The 17,316-nt window shown below is 35.2% G+C and overlaps 1 protein-coding gene across 5 annotated transcripts in view; it reads right to left on the bottom strand.

The window, feature by feature from the left end:
- The window catches only part of epha8 (eph receptor A8), a 95,834-nt gene that overhangs the window by 58,112 nt on the left and 20,406 nt on the right, over positions 1–17,316 (bottom strand). For all 5 annotated transcript variants that reach the window (XM_051913158.1, XM_051913161.1, XM_051913157.1 and 2 more), the window contains one exon: positions 3,851–3,915. In XM_051913158.1, the coding sequence (XP_051769118.1) occupies positions 3,851–3,915 (65 nt within the window). The remainder of the gene's footprint in view (positions 1–3,850; positions 3,916–17,316) is intronic.

The raw sequence follows: 17,316 nt of genomic DNA, 5'->3' as shown, positions 1-17,316 counted from the left end.
GTGGTTTTCCAAAGTTACTAGCTATTCAGCATTTTCACTGGCCACAATCTCATAATTTGGCAGCAGGTATATTAGGCTGCTGTCACTTTAAGACCTGATGCACAGATCCATTATACTGTTACACGTGTTCTCTTTCTCAACTGTTTACGTTCACTTAAAACATAATTGACTGTGTTTATGTGAATACTCACCAAAACCGACATTTTGACATTATTTTGTGTATTTGACTATTTAAGCGCCATAAGCAGAGAAAAAGAACTCAATTTAGTACTGAGAGGCGGTTTTATGCGTGCACACTTTGGGTGTGAGAACAAAATCTGCGGGAATAAGTAAAATTATGCGCAATATTACACACAATCCCACACTGAAATTCAAGCCCTGTAACACCAACAACTTTCACCCAGAGGAAATGAAACAAGTGAGTGAGGGGAGGCGGGTTTGTGTGTCAACTCGCTGTCGGAGAAATGAGAGAGAGAGAAAGAGCAGCTGGTATCGTGTATCTATTCTGCTGAAAATGAGTATTGGAAGAGTTTCAGATATTTCAGTATCGATATGTATAGAAAAATCTATATTTTTGACAACACTACATTGCACTTAGTTTATTGTTTCAGATGCCTATATATATATATATATATATATAGAAATGCAAAGAAAAGTTCAAAAGAACAGCATTTATTTGAAATAGAACTATTTTGTAATATTTCAATGTCTTTACTACCACTTTTGATCAATTTAATGCATCTTTTAATAAAAGTAAAAAAAAAAATAAAAATAAAAAAACTTTAGACAGTATTTCTGACCTCAAACTATTACGGTATAATATAATATAATATAATATAATATAATATAATATAATATAATATAATATAATATAATATTTACAACTAATAAAACAAATTTACAACTAATTTATGAAAACATGAATATAAATTAAAAGAGAGTTGTGAGAGTTGTGATTTTCCAAACTTTCCAAGCTTTTCTAAGCAAACAAACTTACAATTCTGCCTTGTGTATACTAGTCCCAACACCCAATAGAGTTACTGAAGGAGGGACATGAGCCATATCTAGTGACCAGAATATAATATCAACCACTTAGAAACCATTCAGAACAAAACAAATCTCTAAATAACTATCCGCAACACACTACCATCATGGAGGTGACTTTTGCACAGGCAAGCACTAAAGACAACATAATGTACAAACAACCCTTTTCAAATCCTGTTGAAAGACTCTCCCACTTTGATTTAAGGAATTGACTTGTGTTCCACAAACTTCCACCACCGTTAAACATGCGAGCCGACAATGGCGGGATTGTTACAGTACATCAGTGGCCGCGACGTGTCGCGTGGTTTTGTAATTGTCGCCTGGCAGGGAGGCACCTCACTCTAAGGGACATCACGCCGCCATCAGCCTCTGACAGCCACCCTCGCTAATTGTGACAGTTCAACGCTTAGATCACTTTGTGCACCACTAATTCAATACCCCATGCATCATTTTCTCCATTAGAATATGCAAATGCAGCCAACTCTGAACATCGCCTTTCTTTTTTCCTCTCCTGCTCTGTCCTCTCCTCTCCTCACCCACACACACATACCTCTGTCTCTCTCTCTCTTTTATGGTACAGATGAGAGCTGCTGAATAATGTGTCCAATGGGGCAAGTGGGGCAGGGGGTTGGAATTAGGGAAAGTGTGTGTGTTTATGATATATATATATATATATATATATATAATGTCCCTTTCCTTTAAATATTTTTGCCCTATATTTGAATCATTCTGGCCCAATTTAACCTCTGTGTATAAAAAGTTGTTTCATAGGTGAAGCAAATTATACCATTTTGATGAAAGATTACAAAGACCATGGAATTATTTATATGCACCAGCTGTTCACAATAAGACCAGTAATGTGAATTAATAAAGTAAATAGGTCATTTTTGATTTCATGCTGACTTTAAAGCTGCTTTGTGTACTTTCAGTGCCACTGGCTCTAACACTGCTAACAAGACAGTTTTAATAACATAAACTACTCATCATAAAATTAGAAACGGCTACAGTGATCGTGCAACAGAACGCAGGCTTACAGTCATTGAGAAAGACAACTCTATGAAATGAAAACAACTAAATGAGCCAATCAGAAATCTGATCTGCCTTGAGCTGGAGGAGCAAGTTCATAGTGGCATTCAAAAGAACTGCAATAATAATCATTGATTTGTTTTGCAAACACTACATCTGCCATTCTTCGAACAAACAGGTAGTCCCACCCCAAACTCACACCACTAGTTGAAGCCAAAGTTGACATGTTGGACAGTTCAAACAAACAAAACAACATTGAAAGCGGCATAAAACCCCAATGTTTACACTTTTCAGGATGTCAACGTATAAACAATTTCCTCTTAACATAAATAGTTATGCACTTCACTGAAATAAAAATCCCTCAAAATTTTAAAACACACATCTAATTAAAGCTGCAAGCAGCGATGAAAGGGCCCTCACACCCGGGCTCACCGTCACCCGTTGGCCTTAGGAAAACAGTGAACAGTGGGCTACATGCATGTAAGCGAGCAAATACAAGGGAAATAAAGTCATTTCAAAGTGCCACACTTCCTGCTGCCAACAGAAGACGCTGTGACCGTAACTGAATATTGCCATGTTGATGTCTTCAGGCCAGGACTATTATCAAACATGTGAAGTTTGGAGCAGATCAGACATTGTATGCCTGAGTTACAACAACTTCCTGTTTCGTGGCGTTAATCGCATACATTAGCACTTAGCCAAGTGTTTCATGATTTAATATATTTCTAGTATGTTTGGTACTTTGTGGCATATTGAAATGTGTTTCTGGGAGTGAATTACACTGTAAAGTATGCCATTTCCTGTTGCCAGCAGGTGGCGCTATGACTAACTGAATATTGTCAAGTAGATGTCTTTAGGCCAGTACTCTTATCACACATGTGAAGTTTGGGGCAGATCGGAAACTGTATGCCTGAGTTACAACAGCTTCATCGTTCATGGCGAAACATCAGACTTTGTTAGGCCACCATGGACACGCCGATCAACGAAAACTCTAGATCTTCGCAATTTAACATCACTAAGGCCTTAAGATTAGACAGACCAAATATGATGTTGATCTGGTTAAATCTCTATGAGGAGTTAATCACAGTGTAAAACATGTCATTTCCTGTTACCCACAGGTGGTGCTATGACTATAACTGAATATTGCCAAGTAGTTGTCTTCAGGTCAGAACTCTAATAAAACATGTGAAGTTTCGGACAGATCCGACATTATACGCCTGAGTTACAACAACTTCCTGTTTCATGGTGAAACATTGAACTTTGTCAGGCCGCCACGGACACGCCCTTCAGCGAAAACTCTAGATCTTCGCAATTTAACATTGCAAAGGCCTTTAGATTAGACTGACCGAATATGATGTTGATCTGATTAAAGCTCTAGGAGGAGTTTGTTAAAGTAGAACGTGTGGAAATGTCAAAAACTGCCAAAATTTTTCAGAGAAAATTCAAAATATCTCACTTCCTGTTGGGTTTACAGATTTTGCATCCAGGGGCTTTTTTGTAGGTATTGGGATGTTACATCTGTCTACCAAATTACATACCTGTATGTGAAACATAGCACGAAGGGCGCTTAATTTAAATTTTGTAGGTGGCGCTGTCGAGCCATTTTGCCACACCTAATTCTGATGCGTGTGCAAAATTTCATGAGTTTTTGAGCATGTTTAGGCCCTCAAAAATGTGATTCATTTCGGAGAAGAAGAAGAATTGGCTGAGCAATTTCAATAGGGTCCTCACACACCATCGGTGCTCGGGCCCTAATAATGAAGAAACAGACATTTCTTACCCCATGTGAAGGATATGTGAGCCAGCCCCAGTCTCCTGATATTTTGGTTGTGTCCAGGAGATTCACTGTAAATTGAAAATAAAAACATGTTACAAAGACATTCAAAAGAACTTTCTTGAACTCCATCTGGAAGCATACCCATACTTAGTTTATTGTTTCAGATGCCTTTATATATATATATATATATATATATATATATATATATATATATATAGAGAGAGAGAGAGAGAGAGAGAGAGAGTATATCTTCTCTTTACTGATATCTGTATTACTGTAACATGATTTTTTGCTTAACACTAAAAATCATTCCCCTAATACGTATTTTCTATATTAATAATTATATTAATAATTATACATACATTTTTCTTTTTAAGTGAATATTTTGTTTGACTCTTGTTTGACAAATATACCAAAGGGCTAAGAAATGTAAACTTAATTCAAGATATCTTGTTTTAAAGACCATTTACTACAAAATATTTTAGTAGTGCTGTCAAATCGATTAATCACGATTAATCACATCTAACATAAAAGTTTGTATATATATATATACACAGTGCTCAGCATAAATGAGTACACCCCCTTTGAAAAGTAACATTTTAAACAGTATCTCAATGAACACAAAAACAATTTACAAAATGTTGACAAGACTAAGTTTTATATAACATCACTTAACTTATAATATAACTTACAGAACAAAATTTTCAGTTTTACTCAAAATTAGGGTGATGCAAAAATGAGTACACCCCACTGAAAGTCACTGGAGCAAAGCTAAGTTTTAGACTACAGATGTCTAATTTAACAAGAATTCAACCACAGGTGAGTCTAATTATTCATTACACAGGTGTCCAGCAGACAGCTGACTATAAAAGGGTGTTAAAACCCCTTCCCATTTCATGCTGTCAGCAATGGCACCATATAAAAGGGAAATGAGATAATTTCTTTACACCAGAAAGGTGAAGGCTACAAGAAGATCAGCAAAGCTTTACTTATCAGTCAGAATACTGTAGCAAAAGTGGTACAAAAATTTAAAAAAGGTGAGATGGCGTCGCAAAGGTGAGAAATACAAAGAAAAATGCATGGTGCCTACAGTGAAACATGGTAGTGGCAGTGTCCTTATGTGGGGCTGCATGAGTGCTGCTGGTGTCTGGGAGCTGCATTTCATGGCATCATGAATTCACAGATGTACTGCTCTGTACTGAAAGAGAAGATGCTACCTTCACTCTGTGCCCTTGGTCGTCGTGAACTTTTCCAACATGACAATGATCCTAAACACACATCTAAGGCCACTGTTGGATTTCTGAAGAAGAACAGGGTGAAAGTGATTCAGTGGCTCCTGATCTGAACCCAATCGAACACCTATGGGGAATTCTGAAGAGACAAGTTGAGCATCACTCTCCATCCAGCATCCAGTCTCTGAAAGAGGTCATTCTTGAAGAATGGAAAAAGATAGATGTTGCAAAATGTCGCCAACTTGTTCATTCCATGCCTAGACTTGGTGCCGTCATTAAAAACCATGGAGGCCATACAAAGTACTAGATGTAGTAGTTTTTGTTGTGGGGTGTACTCATTTTTGCATCACCCTAATTTGAGCAAAACTGAAAAATGTGTAATCTAAGTTATATTATTAGCCTTACTTTCATGTTATAAGTTAAACAGATGTTATATTAAACTTAGTCTTGTCAACATTTTGGAAATAGTTTTTGTGTTCATTGAGATATTGTTTAAAATGTTACTTTTCAAAGGGGGTGTACTCATTTACGCTGAGCACTGTGTGTGTGTATATATATATATATATATATATATATATATATATACATACAGTCAAACCAAAATGTATTTAGACACCTTGAACATTTCATTCATTAATACAGTTTATTCACTATAGTTGGTAATAAAATATGACAAGATCTCAGAGTTAAACTGTGTCAGAAAAAATTAATCTTAATTATGTCAGATAACACTTAACCAAAACATGGTCAGGTCAAAGTGTCTGAATAATTTTTGGTTCCAAATTTTTATCAATTTTACTAGTAGTCCACTGTATGAAGAATTTTTGGGTATAATATGTCACAGTTTACTTTATTTTGCTATCCTCACTTACATAAATGAATTACAATGCCCTGCACCCACTAGTAAAAATATATCAAAAATTTTTGGTTTGACTGTATATATATATATATATATATATATATATATACACACACACACAACATGTGTTTATGTATGTATGTATGTATGTATGTGTATATTTAGATTAGATTCAGATTAATCGATTTGACAGCATTAATTTTTAGATATTTTTACTGAAAAACAAGACAGAAGTACCGATTAAGACAATCATTTCTTGTTCTGTAGTTTATACAGAGGCACAAACATAGCATGATGAAGCATGTAGAGCCGTAGCATTGACATATGCAGTGGGCCGTCCCCACGGCTTTATTGATGACCAGACACCTAGCCTGTTTTCGGTACGAATCAAGGTCACCATGGAACAAGCATTTTTTTTTCTCCATGACTGTATCCGAGGGCCATACCATGCTTGATTTCTTTCACAGATAAACACGGTAAACTGTATCTTCCTGCTCCCATCCATCTGGGAAACATGAGAGGTGCTGCGCGGCTAGCCCTGAGCTGCCGGCGTGACACTTGACGCGGGAAGCTGTGACAGATGTGCCCATCTGTGCGCGAGGAGGAGTCAGTGTGAGACGTTTACCTGACCCAGTTTTACCCCCCATAAGCCCAGAGACCCTGAGTCCTGCTTTACATTCAGTGCACCCAACTAGTTGGAAATGGGTAAACAAGGAGTCACCTTCAATTTGAAAAAATGCCAGCTGCCACATGGACGTGTGTCGGGTACCGTGCTAACAGATAACACAAACCGGCTTCGCCGTCCCATAGGTACCACAAAACAACAAATTAAGCTTGCCGTTACCTACCACAACAACTCTTCCTCTTCTCTAAAGCAGCCCAACATCCCGGGGGCAGGGTTTATGTAAATTTTAGGGTTTGTGATGTCACCAACCTAGGAAGAAGGTCACTGTAGTCCCTATCAGCCATTTGTTGCTGTAAAGAAAATATCTCCCTTTGCATTGAACTTTTGAGCGTCGTAACTTTGCAGATGTTGTTTATGCTCGAACAGCAACATTACACACTAACTAAAGTTAAAAAAGTGAAATCATAATCAAGGACCCCTTTAAACAAAGGTCATTTATTTAGATTTCTGTCCTTAAAAAGGAATTAAATGCATTAATGTGAACTGGCCGTACTAACTAATGAACCACCAATGTACATCAGGCCCCAGATGAGCTCTTCTTCTTCTTGTATTTTACATGTACTCCAGGGAGCCTCTCTCATTCCTATTCATTAACAGGTTGTCTGTGCAATTTTTTTTTTTTTTCCCCACTTCTTTTAAATGTCATCACTTTGGTTAATTTTCTACTTAGAGAACTTTTTCAGCTCTCTCTGATCTCTCTCTTTCTCTGTCCCTCACTCGCAGGGAGCACGTGTTGTAATCAGCGGTATTAGTGCACTCAGTGATTGGACTTCTAATTTGGAAAGGCTGTTTTTGATGAGAGCACTGGGTCAGAAAGTAGGAACAGATGGCCTCTATCTCTCTCTCTCTCTCTTTCGCTGTTTCTTTCCTTCTTGCTCTTTGGCTCCTTCCTACGATCCAGTGTTGAGGGGTAACCAACTAAAAGTAGCGGCAGCGCTGCTACTAGCTTAACATTTATCCGTAGTGTGACAGTAGCACAGCTGCTTTCAAAATAGTGATGCCAAGTGCACACTACAGGACAAAAGCGCTAGCATCTGTATGTCAACATGTTTCATACAATAGAAGAGCACTGGCAATGACACTGTGCAAGTTAACTAAATTCTGAGGCTATTTGTCACAGACTTAAAACCAAGGGTGTGTGTGTAGCAGTGTAGCATGACAATTTTCACACTGCATTGTGTACATGCAGCTTTATAGCATTATAGCTAAGAAACCTAACATAATAATCAGTCTCCTCAAAGTTGAGAAGTCTGATTCATTTTAGCAAATTAGCAAGTTAAATATATATACACACACACATATATATGTGTATATATATATATATATATATGTATGTTTGTGTGTGTGTGTGTGTGTGTATGTATATATATATATATATATATAAAAAAACACTTTTTTAAACCATCTCTAAACATTGTTCTAAATGGTTTGTCTAACCTTATTTGTATTCAATCAGTAAAACTAATAATTACTCTTCAAAAAAGAAATCTGTTCTGACTGTGACGTGTATATATTACCAATTATTATGTTATCAAAAGAGAACATCATTATTGCTGGTCTTCAAAGATAACTGCCAGTTACTTTATTGCATTCATGCCAAGAATGATACGAGTTTATCCTGATATTGTCAAGAATCTTTTACATTTACAAACTTTTGGATATATCCAAAATGAAGTAAATGAAATATAAATTTAGAAAAAAATATAAATAAATATAAACAAACAAACAAACATACATTACTGTTTATAGTGTCACAAAAATTCTGTTTTAAATAAATCCTGGGTGGAAAAAAAATGGTTTCCACAAAAATATGAAGCCGCACAACTGTTTTCAACATTGATAATAATAAGAAATGTTTCTTGAACAGCAAATCATCATATTAGGATGATTTCTGAGGATCATGTGACACTGAAGACTGGAGTAATGATGCTGAAAATTCAGCTATAACATCACAGAAACTAATTACATTTAAAAATGCATTCAAATAAAAAACAGCTATTTCAAATTATAATTTTATTTTACAATATTATTGTTTTACTGCATTTTTATCGAATAAATGTAGCCTTGATGAGCAGAAGAGACATCTTTCAAAAACATACAAAGATCTTACCAACCCCAAACTTCTTAGGCTTTATAAAAACATGAAATATCATCTGATAGTTATGCCAAAAGATATTGCCCCTGTATATAGTTTCAAAGTAATACTAAATACCAATGTCTAGCCATTTAGGGGCTCTTACAGCCAATTTCAGAGCCCATGTCACAATTACACATGGAAATGCCTGTCAGCGGTGACGAATGCCTTTCCTCAACAAAAGCATCTCTCCAGGGAATTAGGTGTACACTTTTTAAAACAATTTTTAATCTTTTGCCCCCTCAGAAAATGTACTTTTAAAGTGTCTATCCATCAAAAACAGAAAAGTCACCGACCTGCTCTGAAATAAATTTACAGTTGCGCTCATTCACAAACTGAGACGTCCCGCGGGCAGTGGTTAACTTTTCCATCTTTTCCTTTTACACCCTGAAATCTGTTCTCCACGTTCGGTTCTTCTGGCTTTTCAGGCTGAAGCGTCTATCAGACCTGAGGATTGATGGAGGGCTGCTCTGACCTGAACACTGGGTCACTGACGGAGAAATTACAGTGTCTAAAACAGCACAGGTGAAGCATTGGTCTAAGAAAGTGCAGAAAATGTCTTAAGCACAATGCATTCTATACTATCTATAGAAAATTTCTCAATACAAATTTGGGTGTCACAGCAAAATCCTGAAAAATAAAATAAAATATATTTTATTTTTAATTTTATTTTATTTTAAATTTAAATTAAATGAAATTTAAAAATAAAATAAAATAAAATCTCAGTGAGTGCAGAAAATGTACCAGCAGAGCGATTAAGCACAGTGCATTCTGGGCTAAAAATGTAAAGCTTTTCCTAATGAGACAAGAATATGTATGCCATCCTGATGGGAATAGGAACATAATGTTTATCATTACGGAATGTATTTTTAATGAATAGACGTGTGAATAATGTAAACGGGGGAGGAATAAACAAGAGAATTAAATATATATAATCTGTGTTTGTTTGTTTTGTTTTGAATTTTAATTATCCAATGCACATTTTCAAATGCTCAAAACAAGGTGTTTAATTAATCTTTTGTGTTATGCTTTACTTTACCAAGTGATCATACTTACAATTTTATTCAAAAGTATCTATTAAATATCTTTTCTTTTTCTTTAATGCAACTACAATGCTAAGAGCCCAATGTATCTTAATAGGATGAGCAAAATTCTTCTAAATTTAATTTTAAACCAGCTATCTGTACCTTCTGTGCCTATTCCAGATGGAGCAACATCAACAGATGCAGTTTTTCAAAGTACTGATGTAGTTTTTAAGATGAATTTTGATAGGCAAGACATCCACATGGCTGTAATTCAACAGCTGACCGATTCCATTCTGATCAGTCAAATCACTGATCTATCACTTTTGCTCCTCCTTTGCTCTTCTACTCTATAAAAGGAACACACACAGACATAACAGCAAACAACTCAAAAACAATGTTTTTTACCTTCCTGGAAAATATCATTATTTCTTCCTTACTAATTGGCCATGTACTGCAGTTAAATAAGGTGGTCACTCCTTTTGAGCACTTAATTCTGTTCTATAGACACACAAAGTTCAGTTGTTTACAGGTGTGACCAGAGCTGTTCAAGCATCGGTCGGGTCTGTTCATGATCACATTGGGGGGGTGGGGCCTTCCGGGCACCAGTTGCGCCACCCTAACGCTGCATTCACATGGGCCGTCGCCGTCAGCTCTTGACAGAGGGCGTGTCTGAAGCTTGGTGCTGATGTGACCGTCATAGTGACAACAGCCAATCACATTACTTTTTGGTGTTGCATGAACGCAGTTGCCTAGCGTCTGTGCTTGGGTATTTAAGTAAGGCGATCTGATTGCCTGAGCCTGCATTGGTGCTTGAAAAGTTGAAAATTTTTCAACTTCTGCTGTGAGCAACGCTAGGGAAGCGATGCAACGGTTCGGCAACACATGACGTCACCCATTCAAAGTAAATGAGAAGCGTTAATGGCGACGCCCCATGTGAATGCGCCGTAAGGACGGCCCTGGGTGTGACAAAGCCGAACCGAACTAGTAACTGTTTGTCATGATATGAAAAAGTCTATACTACTAATACCAGTGAAATTTCACTATTCTCAATACAAACTTTGGTGCCACAGCAAAAGCTAATACTGAATATTGAATACACTTTTTCATTTAGAAATTTGATTATGTACATTAAATTACAAAATAAATGTTTAATTAATTGAGAAACATTTACATGCCAATGATAAAACAAAACAAAACAATTAAACAGCATGTTAATGTTTCTCAAAATAGAACACAGATAATAACATAAATCAAGAATCTAAAAAAAAAAAAAAAATAAAATCAAAATGAAATGAAACAAAATAAAACAAAACCAAATAATAAAACAAAACAAAACAAAATAAAAAAAATAAAACATAAAACAAAACCAAATAAAAACAAAACCAAATAAAACAAAACAAAACAAAAAGAAAAAAACAAACAAAATAAATTAAATAAATTAAAACAAAATAAACTAATAAAATAAAATAAAATAATAATACAAAACGAAACCAAATCATAAAACAACAAAACATAAAATAAAATAAAACAAATCATAAAATAAAATTAAACCAAACAAAATATAAAACAAAACCAAATAAAAAAACAAAAGAAAACAAAACAAAAAGAAAAAAATAAATAAATAAATAAAATAAATTAAAACAAAATAAAATAATAAAACAAAACAAAACCAAATCATAAAACAACAAAATAAAATAAAACAAATCATAAAATAAAACAAAATAAAATAAAATCATAAAATAAAATAAAACAAAACCAAATATAAAATAAAACAAAACATAAAATAAAAAAAAAATAAAAAATAAAAAAATGAAACAAAAAATAAAATGAAACAAAACAAATAAATAAATAAAATAAAACAAAACCAAATCATAAAACAAAACAAAATCCAAATCAAATCAAATAAAATGAAACAAAACAAAATCATAAAATAAAATAAAACAAAACATTTCTCAATTAATAAAACCTTGCTGTAGGAAATAGAACCAAAAAATTATAAACAGAATAAATATAATAAGATAAAAATGTAAACCGAGTTTGTCAGATATCTAACAGCATTATCAAGTATTTTAAGTAAACATTCCGAAACTGGAGAAATAAACCTGACTGGTTACCAGCAAGCTTAACTAGTCTGGGCTGTTTTCAGCTGCCTAGTTATCTAATCCTCTCAGCATGCTGCAACTGATTAAGGCAAATTTCACGTTAGGACTCCTAACCAGGAAGCTCATCTGACAAATATTGTTTTTCCATTATAATTAAGTTGACTTCGGATTTCACACAGCGACTATGTGCCAGTGCTTTTGTTTTTCAGGCGGAAAACCGGCCATCTCTCTCTGTTTGAAGTGACACATCCTTTCAACACTTCACAAGGAAAACAACAAAGGCAGGACGTCTAAACACCCTCACGCTCGACAGAGAGCTGCTGCGGGGAGTCTGCGAGCGACACGACGCTCGCGTTTAAAACAACATTCTGTTTATCATCTTATCATCTGAAGCGGAGAAATCCTTGAGGACTCATTTCATGATCTATCCTTGGAGAGGCCCTCTGCTGAAAACACATCACGCTTGTACGAAACGGTCATTAGATCACCACTATTTGCCAGCGTCGAATATATCCGACTGCTTTTAGTTGAGGATGACTTCAGTGAACTGTAATGAATTGTTGATGGCATTCAGAAACAGAGATAAATTCCCCCTTCTGTACCACACACGTCTGTCTGTTCTCCTCCACGGCTCACACTTCAATTATTTCGGTAGACTGTCTGTCTGACGGATCGGTTTACGCCAGCGCTTCATGTTCTCCTCAGTCTGAGGTGAGCGAAGACCTGAAGATACATGAACACAAGCCTCCGTCTGTCCCTGGAGGACACAGTGGGCACAAACGGCCACGCGGCGTCAAAGCCGGACGGTCCTCGGGGAGTGTTTGCTCACTTGTTTGCTGGAGCAGCGAAAAGACCTGCAAAGCTATTTTTGGATGAGGGAAAGTACAGCAAAACTACTATGTGGAACATCCAGTATCACTTTAGCAGTAATGAGTGGGAAATAAATGTTCACTAGTTCTCAAAAGGATTTAAATGGTTCAGACCTTTGACAGTCTCAATGTACAATTCGTGAAAAAATCTAATCAGTTCTATTATGTAATGCCCACTTTTCACAATCCACTCAATTCACGATGGATAAAATCAAGTCAAGCCCTACATTTTTTTGAACCACACAACTAGTAATAGTTTATCATGATACAACAATTTCAGAAGTCTATAATATTACCAATGAAGTTTTACAACAACGCAAATTTTAATACCTCAGAAAAAACTGATAGAATATTGAACACGCTCCTTTATTTAGAAAGTAACATTATTTCAATTAAATAAGCTATGTTAATTGAGGAACACTTTAAAGTATACATGAAATATACTTATAAAGAGTGTCAGGTCATAAAATAAAAAAATAAAATGTATCCTTTAATAATTTTTTTTAATAACTTAAACATTGCATTAAGAAATAAAACAAATAAACATTATAGAACACATAAAAAGTAATTATAGGTTTTAGTTTTTCAGGTATCTATTAAAATAAAAAAATAAAATAAAATAAATAAAATAAAATAAAATAAAATATTTCATTTATCCTTTATGTGTTTCTCCATGAAATAAACATCACTTTAAGAAAGAAAAAAAAAAAGAAAAAATTGTTTTTCAGGTATCTAACAGCATTCCCAAGTATTAAAGTTAAACAATCAGACCAGTGAAAAAAAGAAAGGAAAAAAAAAAGAAAAACAAAAACTTACTTGTTGCAAAGCTGGTCACCAACTAAACAAGCTTAACTAGTATACGCTGTTTCTAGATTCTAGTATGCAGTGGCAAATTTCCACAATCCAATCAATTCCAAATACACAAAATCAAGTCCTATCCTACATTCCCCCCCCATCTAAATATTACATTTCACAGAAATATTAATTTATCAAAGTTAAATGCAGTGGATTATGGACTAGTTTCACTTTGAATAACATCAGAACACGACTAGTTCAAACCAACATTAGATGCGTTTACATAGAGCATTGTAATCGGTTTAAAAGTCCAATCCGAATGAAAATGCTCCATATAAACACCTCAATCAGAATAAAAATGCCCAAACCGAATTAAATTGTAATCGGTTTGAGAGAGGTGGTATAAACCTTTCTATAAACCGAACAAAATAAAAGTTCTGCCATGTAAACGAGTTAAACCGATTGCATCTACGTCATCACGTCAAGAGGCCAGGGGCAAACAGGTTGCGGCAGCAAAATCAAACTGGAGTAAAACTGAAACACCACATTTATTAAATACACTGAAGGAACTCAGTGTATCATTACTACGGACCTTCATCCACACGCTTCTGCTTTTCGGAGGAGGGAGGGGTAGTATTGAGATGCTCCAAAATGCACAGCCACCAAAAAGGTCAGTTTCTTGTGCCCGTCTTCTCCTCATACCTTCCAGCAGTAATAAGCTACAAATTCATGCTGTTGCTGCTTGATTAAGAGCAACACTTTACATAAAAATAGCACACATAAGAAATAATGGAGCTCCATGTTGAAGGGAATACAAGGTGGCAAACAGGATATAAGCTAATGTGCGCATGTCACAAAGTCATTCTGATTGAAAGCGCCGGCACATGTAAACACCAAATCAGATTAGATAACATCTCATGTAAACAGTCCACCGAAACAGTCAGTCGGAATGATTTTAATCTGAATGACAAAAAAGTGTACATGTAATAAATCATATTTCTATAATACAGAAATAAATATGCTTGACTGCCAAAACAGTGTCAACTGAACACAAAAACAGACTGTATATTTACATTCTTACATATCCATGTAATGCTAAACAAGCACATTCTTATTAGAAAGCACCATCTTGACTTTACAGATGAATTAAAGTGAATTCATCTCTGTCTTAAGGCCCGTTTGACCAAGAATGATAACTATAAAGATAACTATAACGATAACATTAGCATCCACACCAGCAGAAACTATTGTTCTGTTTATTCTAAGTGCGTCTGTTTATTCTAAGTTGTCATCTGCCACTTTAAAGCAGAATGGATTCTGACTGGCTGTTAATGTTTTTAATCATTCATCAGCTGGAAAAAAAATCATTCTGAAAGTGATTTCAATGATATCGTTTCTCTGTGCCATTAATGTTACAGTTATGGTGTGGACTCTGATATTCTTTTGAATGATTTTTACAACTACATCGTTGTCGTTATTGTTATCATCCTTGGTGTGAACAGTATGGAAGCTTTTTTCCGCCATGAAATAAAAATAAAAAAGGTAATTGCGACTTTTTATCTCACAATTCTGACTTTTTTTCTCAGAATTGCAAGATATAAAGTCACAATTGCAAGTTCTATAGTCAGAATTGCGTGATATAAAGTCAGAATTGGAAGTTATAATGTCAGAATTGCGAGATATAAAGTCAAAATTGCAGAGTTTATATCTGGCAATTCTGATTTTATAACTCGCAACTGCAAATTTAAATTTCACAATTCTGACTTTATTTCTCAGAATTGTCAGATGCAATTGCATGTTATAATGTCCAATTGTGAGGTAAAAAAGGTTTTTTTTTTTTGAATTAGAGTTTATATCTCACAATTCTGACTTTATAACACAATTGCATGTCATAAAGTCAGAATTGCGAGATATAAACACAATTCTGAGAAAAAAGTCATAATTACGAGTTTATATCTCGCAGTTCTGACTTTATAACTCGCAATTACAAGTTTAAATCTCGCAATTGCGAGTAAAAAATTGTGAGATAAAAAGTCACAATTACCTTTTTTATTTTTTTATTTAGTGGCGGAAACAAGCTTCCATTGATCAGGCCTTTACACTCTTCTGATTCTGAACTGATTCCTGCCCACTAAGCTCTTTGTCGGTCTGTTTCTAAAAGATACACCTCAAAGTCACAGAAAGATCATCTTTATGCTCTCTGGGAGGCCTGTGTAGGGAACCGAAATCTACATTGCTTATAAATTCACATTATTTAATTTCTTCAGAGTTTCCTAGGCTTGACAAACATAAGCCCGATTTGTGTTCGCATTCAGCATGTCAGACAAAATCATTTGACTAAATCAGTAAATCCCTTACAGCAATGCATGATTTCTCATATAGCAGTCAGGATAAGTCGCAACACAAGTCTTTCTCAGATGAACAACGATAAGTCTTTTTTGACAGTCATAGATAGACATATTTTAATCCATATAAAAGACTTTAGTGTTGGGCTGCCATTCAATGGAAGCACTGAGGTGAATCTATACACTCTGATAGCATTTAATGGAAATAAGTCCAGTACAATAGAGTAGATACTAAACGATTGCTCGCTGATAGAACAGGCGCGTGTGCGTGTGACAATTTCAGCCGTACCCCGTGAAATGACAAGGCACGCTCGACTGAAAATGGGCAATGCATTTCAAAGCCACGTTGCCGCTGATATGACACTATGGCGCCGGCACTATTACGTTTCTCAATAAAAAGTCTAAAAATAAACAATGTCAAAACTCAATGCTTGGAAAAAGAGATTATTTCTTTCATCACCAAACTATAACTTGATTTTCCACAGATTTAAAAGCCTCGGGAAAGTGTGTTGTTTAAGTAAACAAGTTTTTGCTGGTAATTATTTAACGTATATGAGAAATACCAAGCCTCGCTCACACCTCTATTAAACCTTTAGTGCGCAAGCTAGATATTTTCTCCAATAATCTGGGCCGCAACCTAAAAAACTTGTTGTACGCTGATGCAACGGGGTGAAAGAGATATTAAATAAATCTTTTTCCTCAGAATGAGCTGCTCTTCTCTCTTTCAAATAATCTTTATTAATTTTTCTACCTTCTATAGCATCTGCGCTCGCTTTAAATGATGAGTTTATTCGTCACCTTTTAATGTGATGAATGTGCGAGCGTGAAGCATCAATATTGCTGTGAGAGTGTTGGTTGTGGAGATCTCACTGTAGACTTCCACCACGTTCACCCCATCACTGAATTAGGTTAAACCTTTGATTTATGTGCAGATTATGAGGTTTAAAATACATTTCCACCATGAAAAGAGAGGGAGAAATCCATCACTGAGCATCAGACAGAGTTTCAAGAGCGCTGTATCACATTGTTTTGCGTTGTGACGCAGAGCGAGCTGGAACACAGAAGAATCTTCTAGACTCAAAATATTCCCCAATTCAATCTCAGACATCAGAAAGCACTTGAAGAGCCCCCCAAAAAGACTAAATATGACTTGATGTTGCAATAAATCTGTATTTAAACTCAAATGAAAAAAGACAAATGTTTTTTTAGAAATGAGGTCTTAGATGTTAAATAATTGCATTTATGCTGATTTCATATAGTTATGAAACACTTTTTGAATTAAGGACTTCAAAAATGTAAAGTGGTGTAGCAAACAAGTTAAAAAGTAACAGATTATTCTCTGTAGTTTTCAACCACATAAATCATTTCATGATGTTTTCCATATGGAAGCTTGTTTCCACCACTGAATAAAAAAGAAAAAAGC

Source organism: Ctenopharyngodon idella, chromosome 11 (assembly GCF_019924925.1).
Source record: "Ctenopharyngodon idella isolate HZGC_01 chromosome 11, HZGC01, whole genome shotgun sequence".
In the NCBI taxonomy this organism is placed as follows: domain Eukaryota; kingdom Metazoa; phylum Chordata; class Actinopteri; order Cypriniformes; family Xenocyprididae; genus Ctenopharyngodon; species Ctenopharyngodon idella.
The sequence above is the reverse complement of the archived record's forward strand: the minus strand, read 5'-3'. Positions and strand labels throughout refer to the sequence as shown.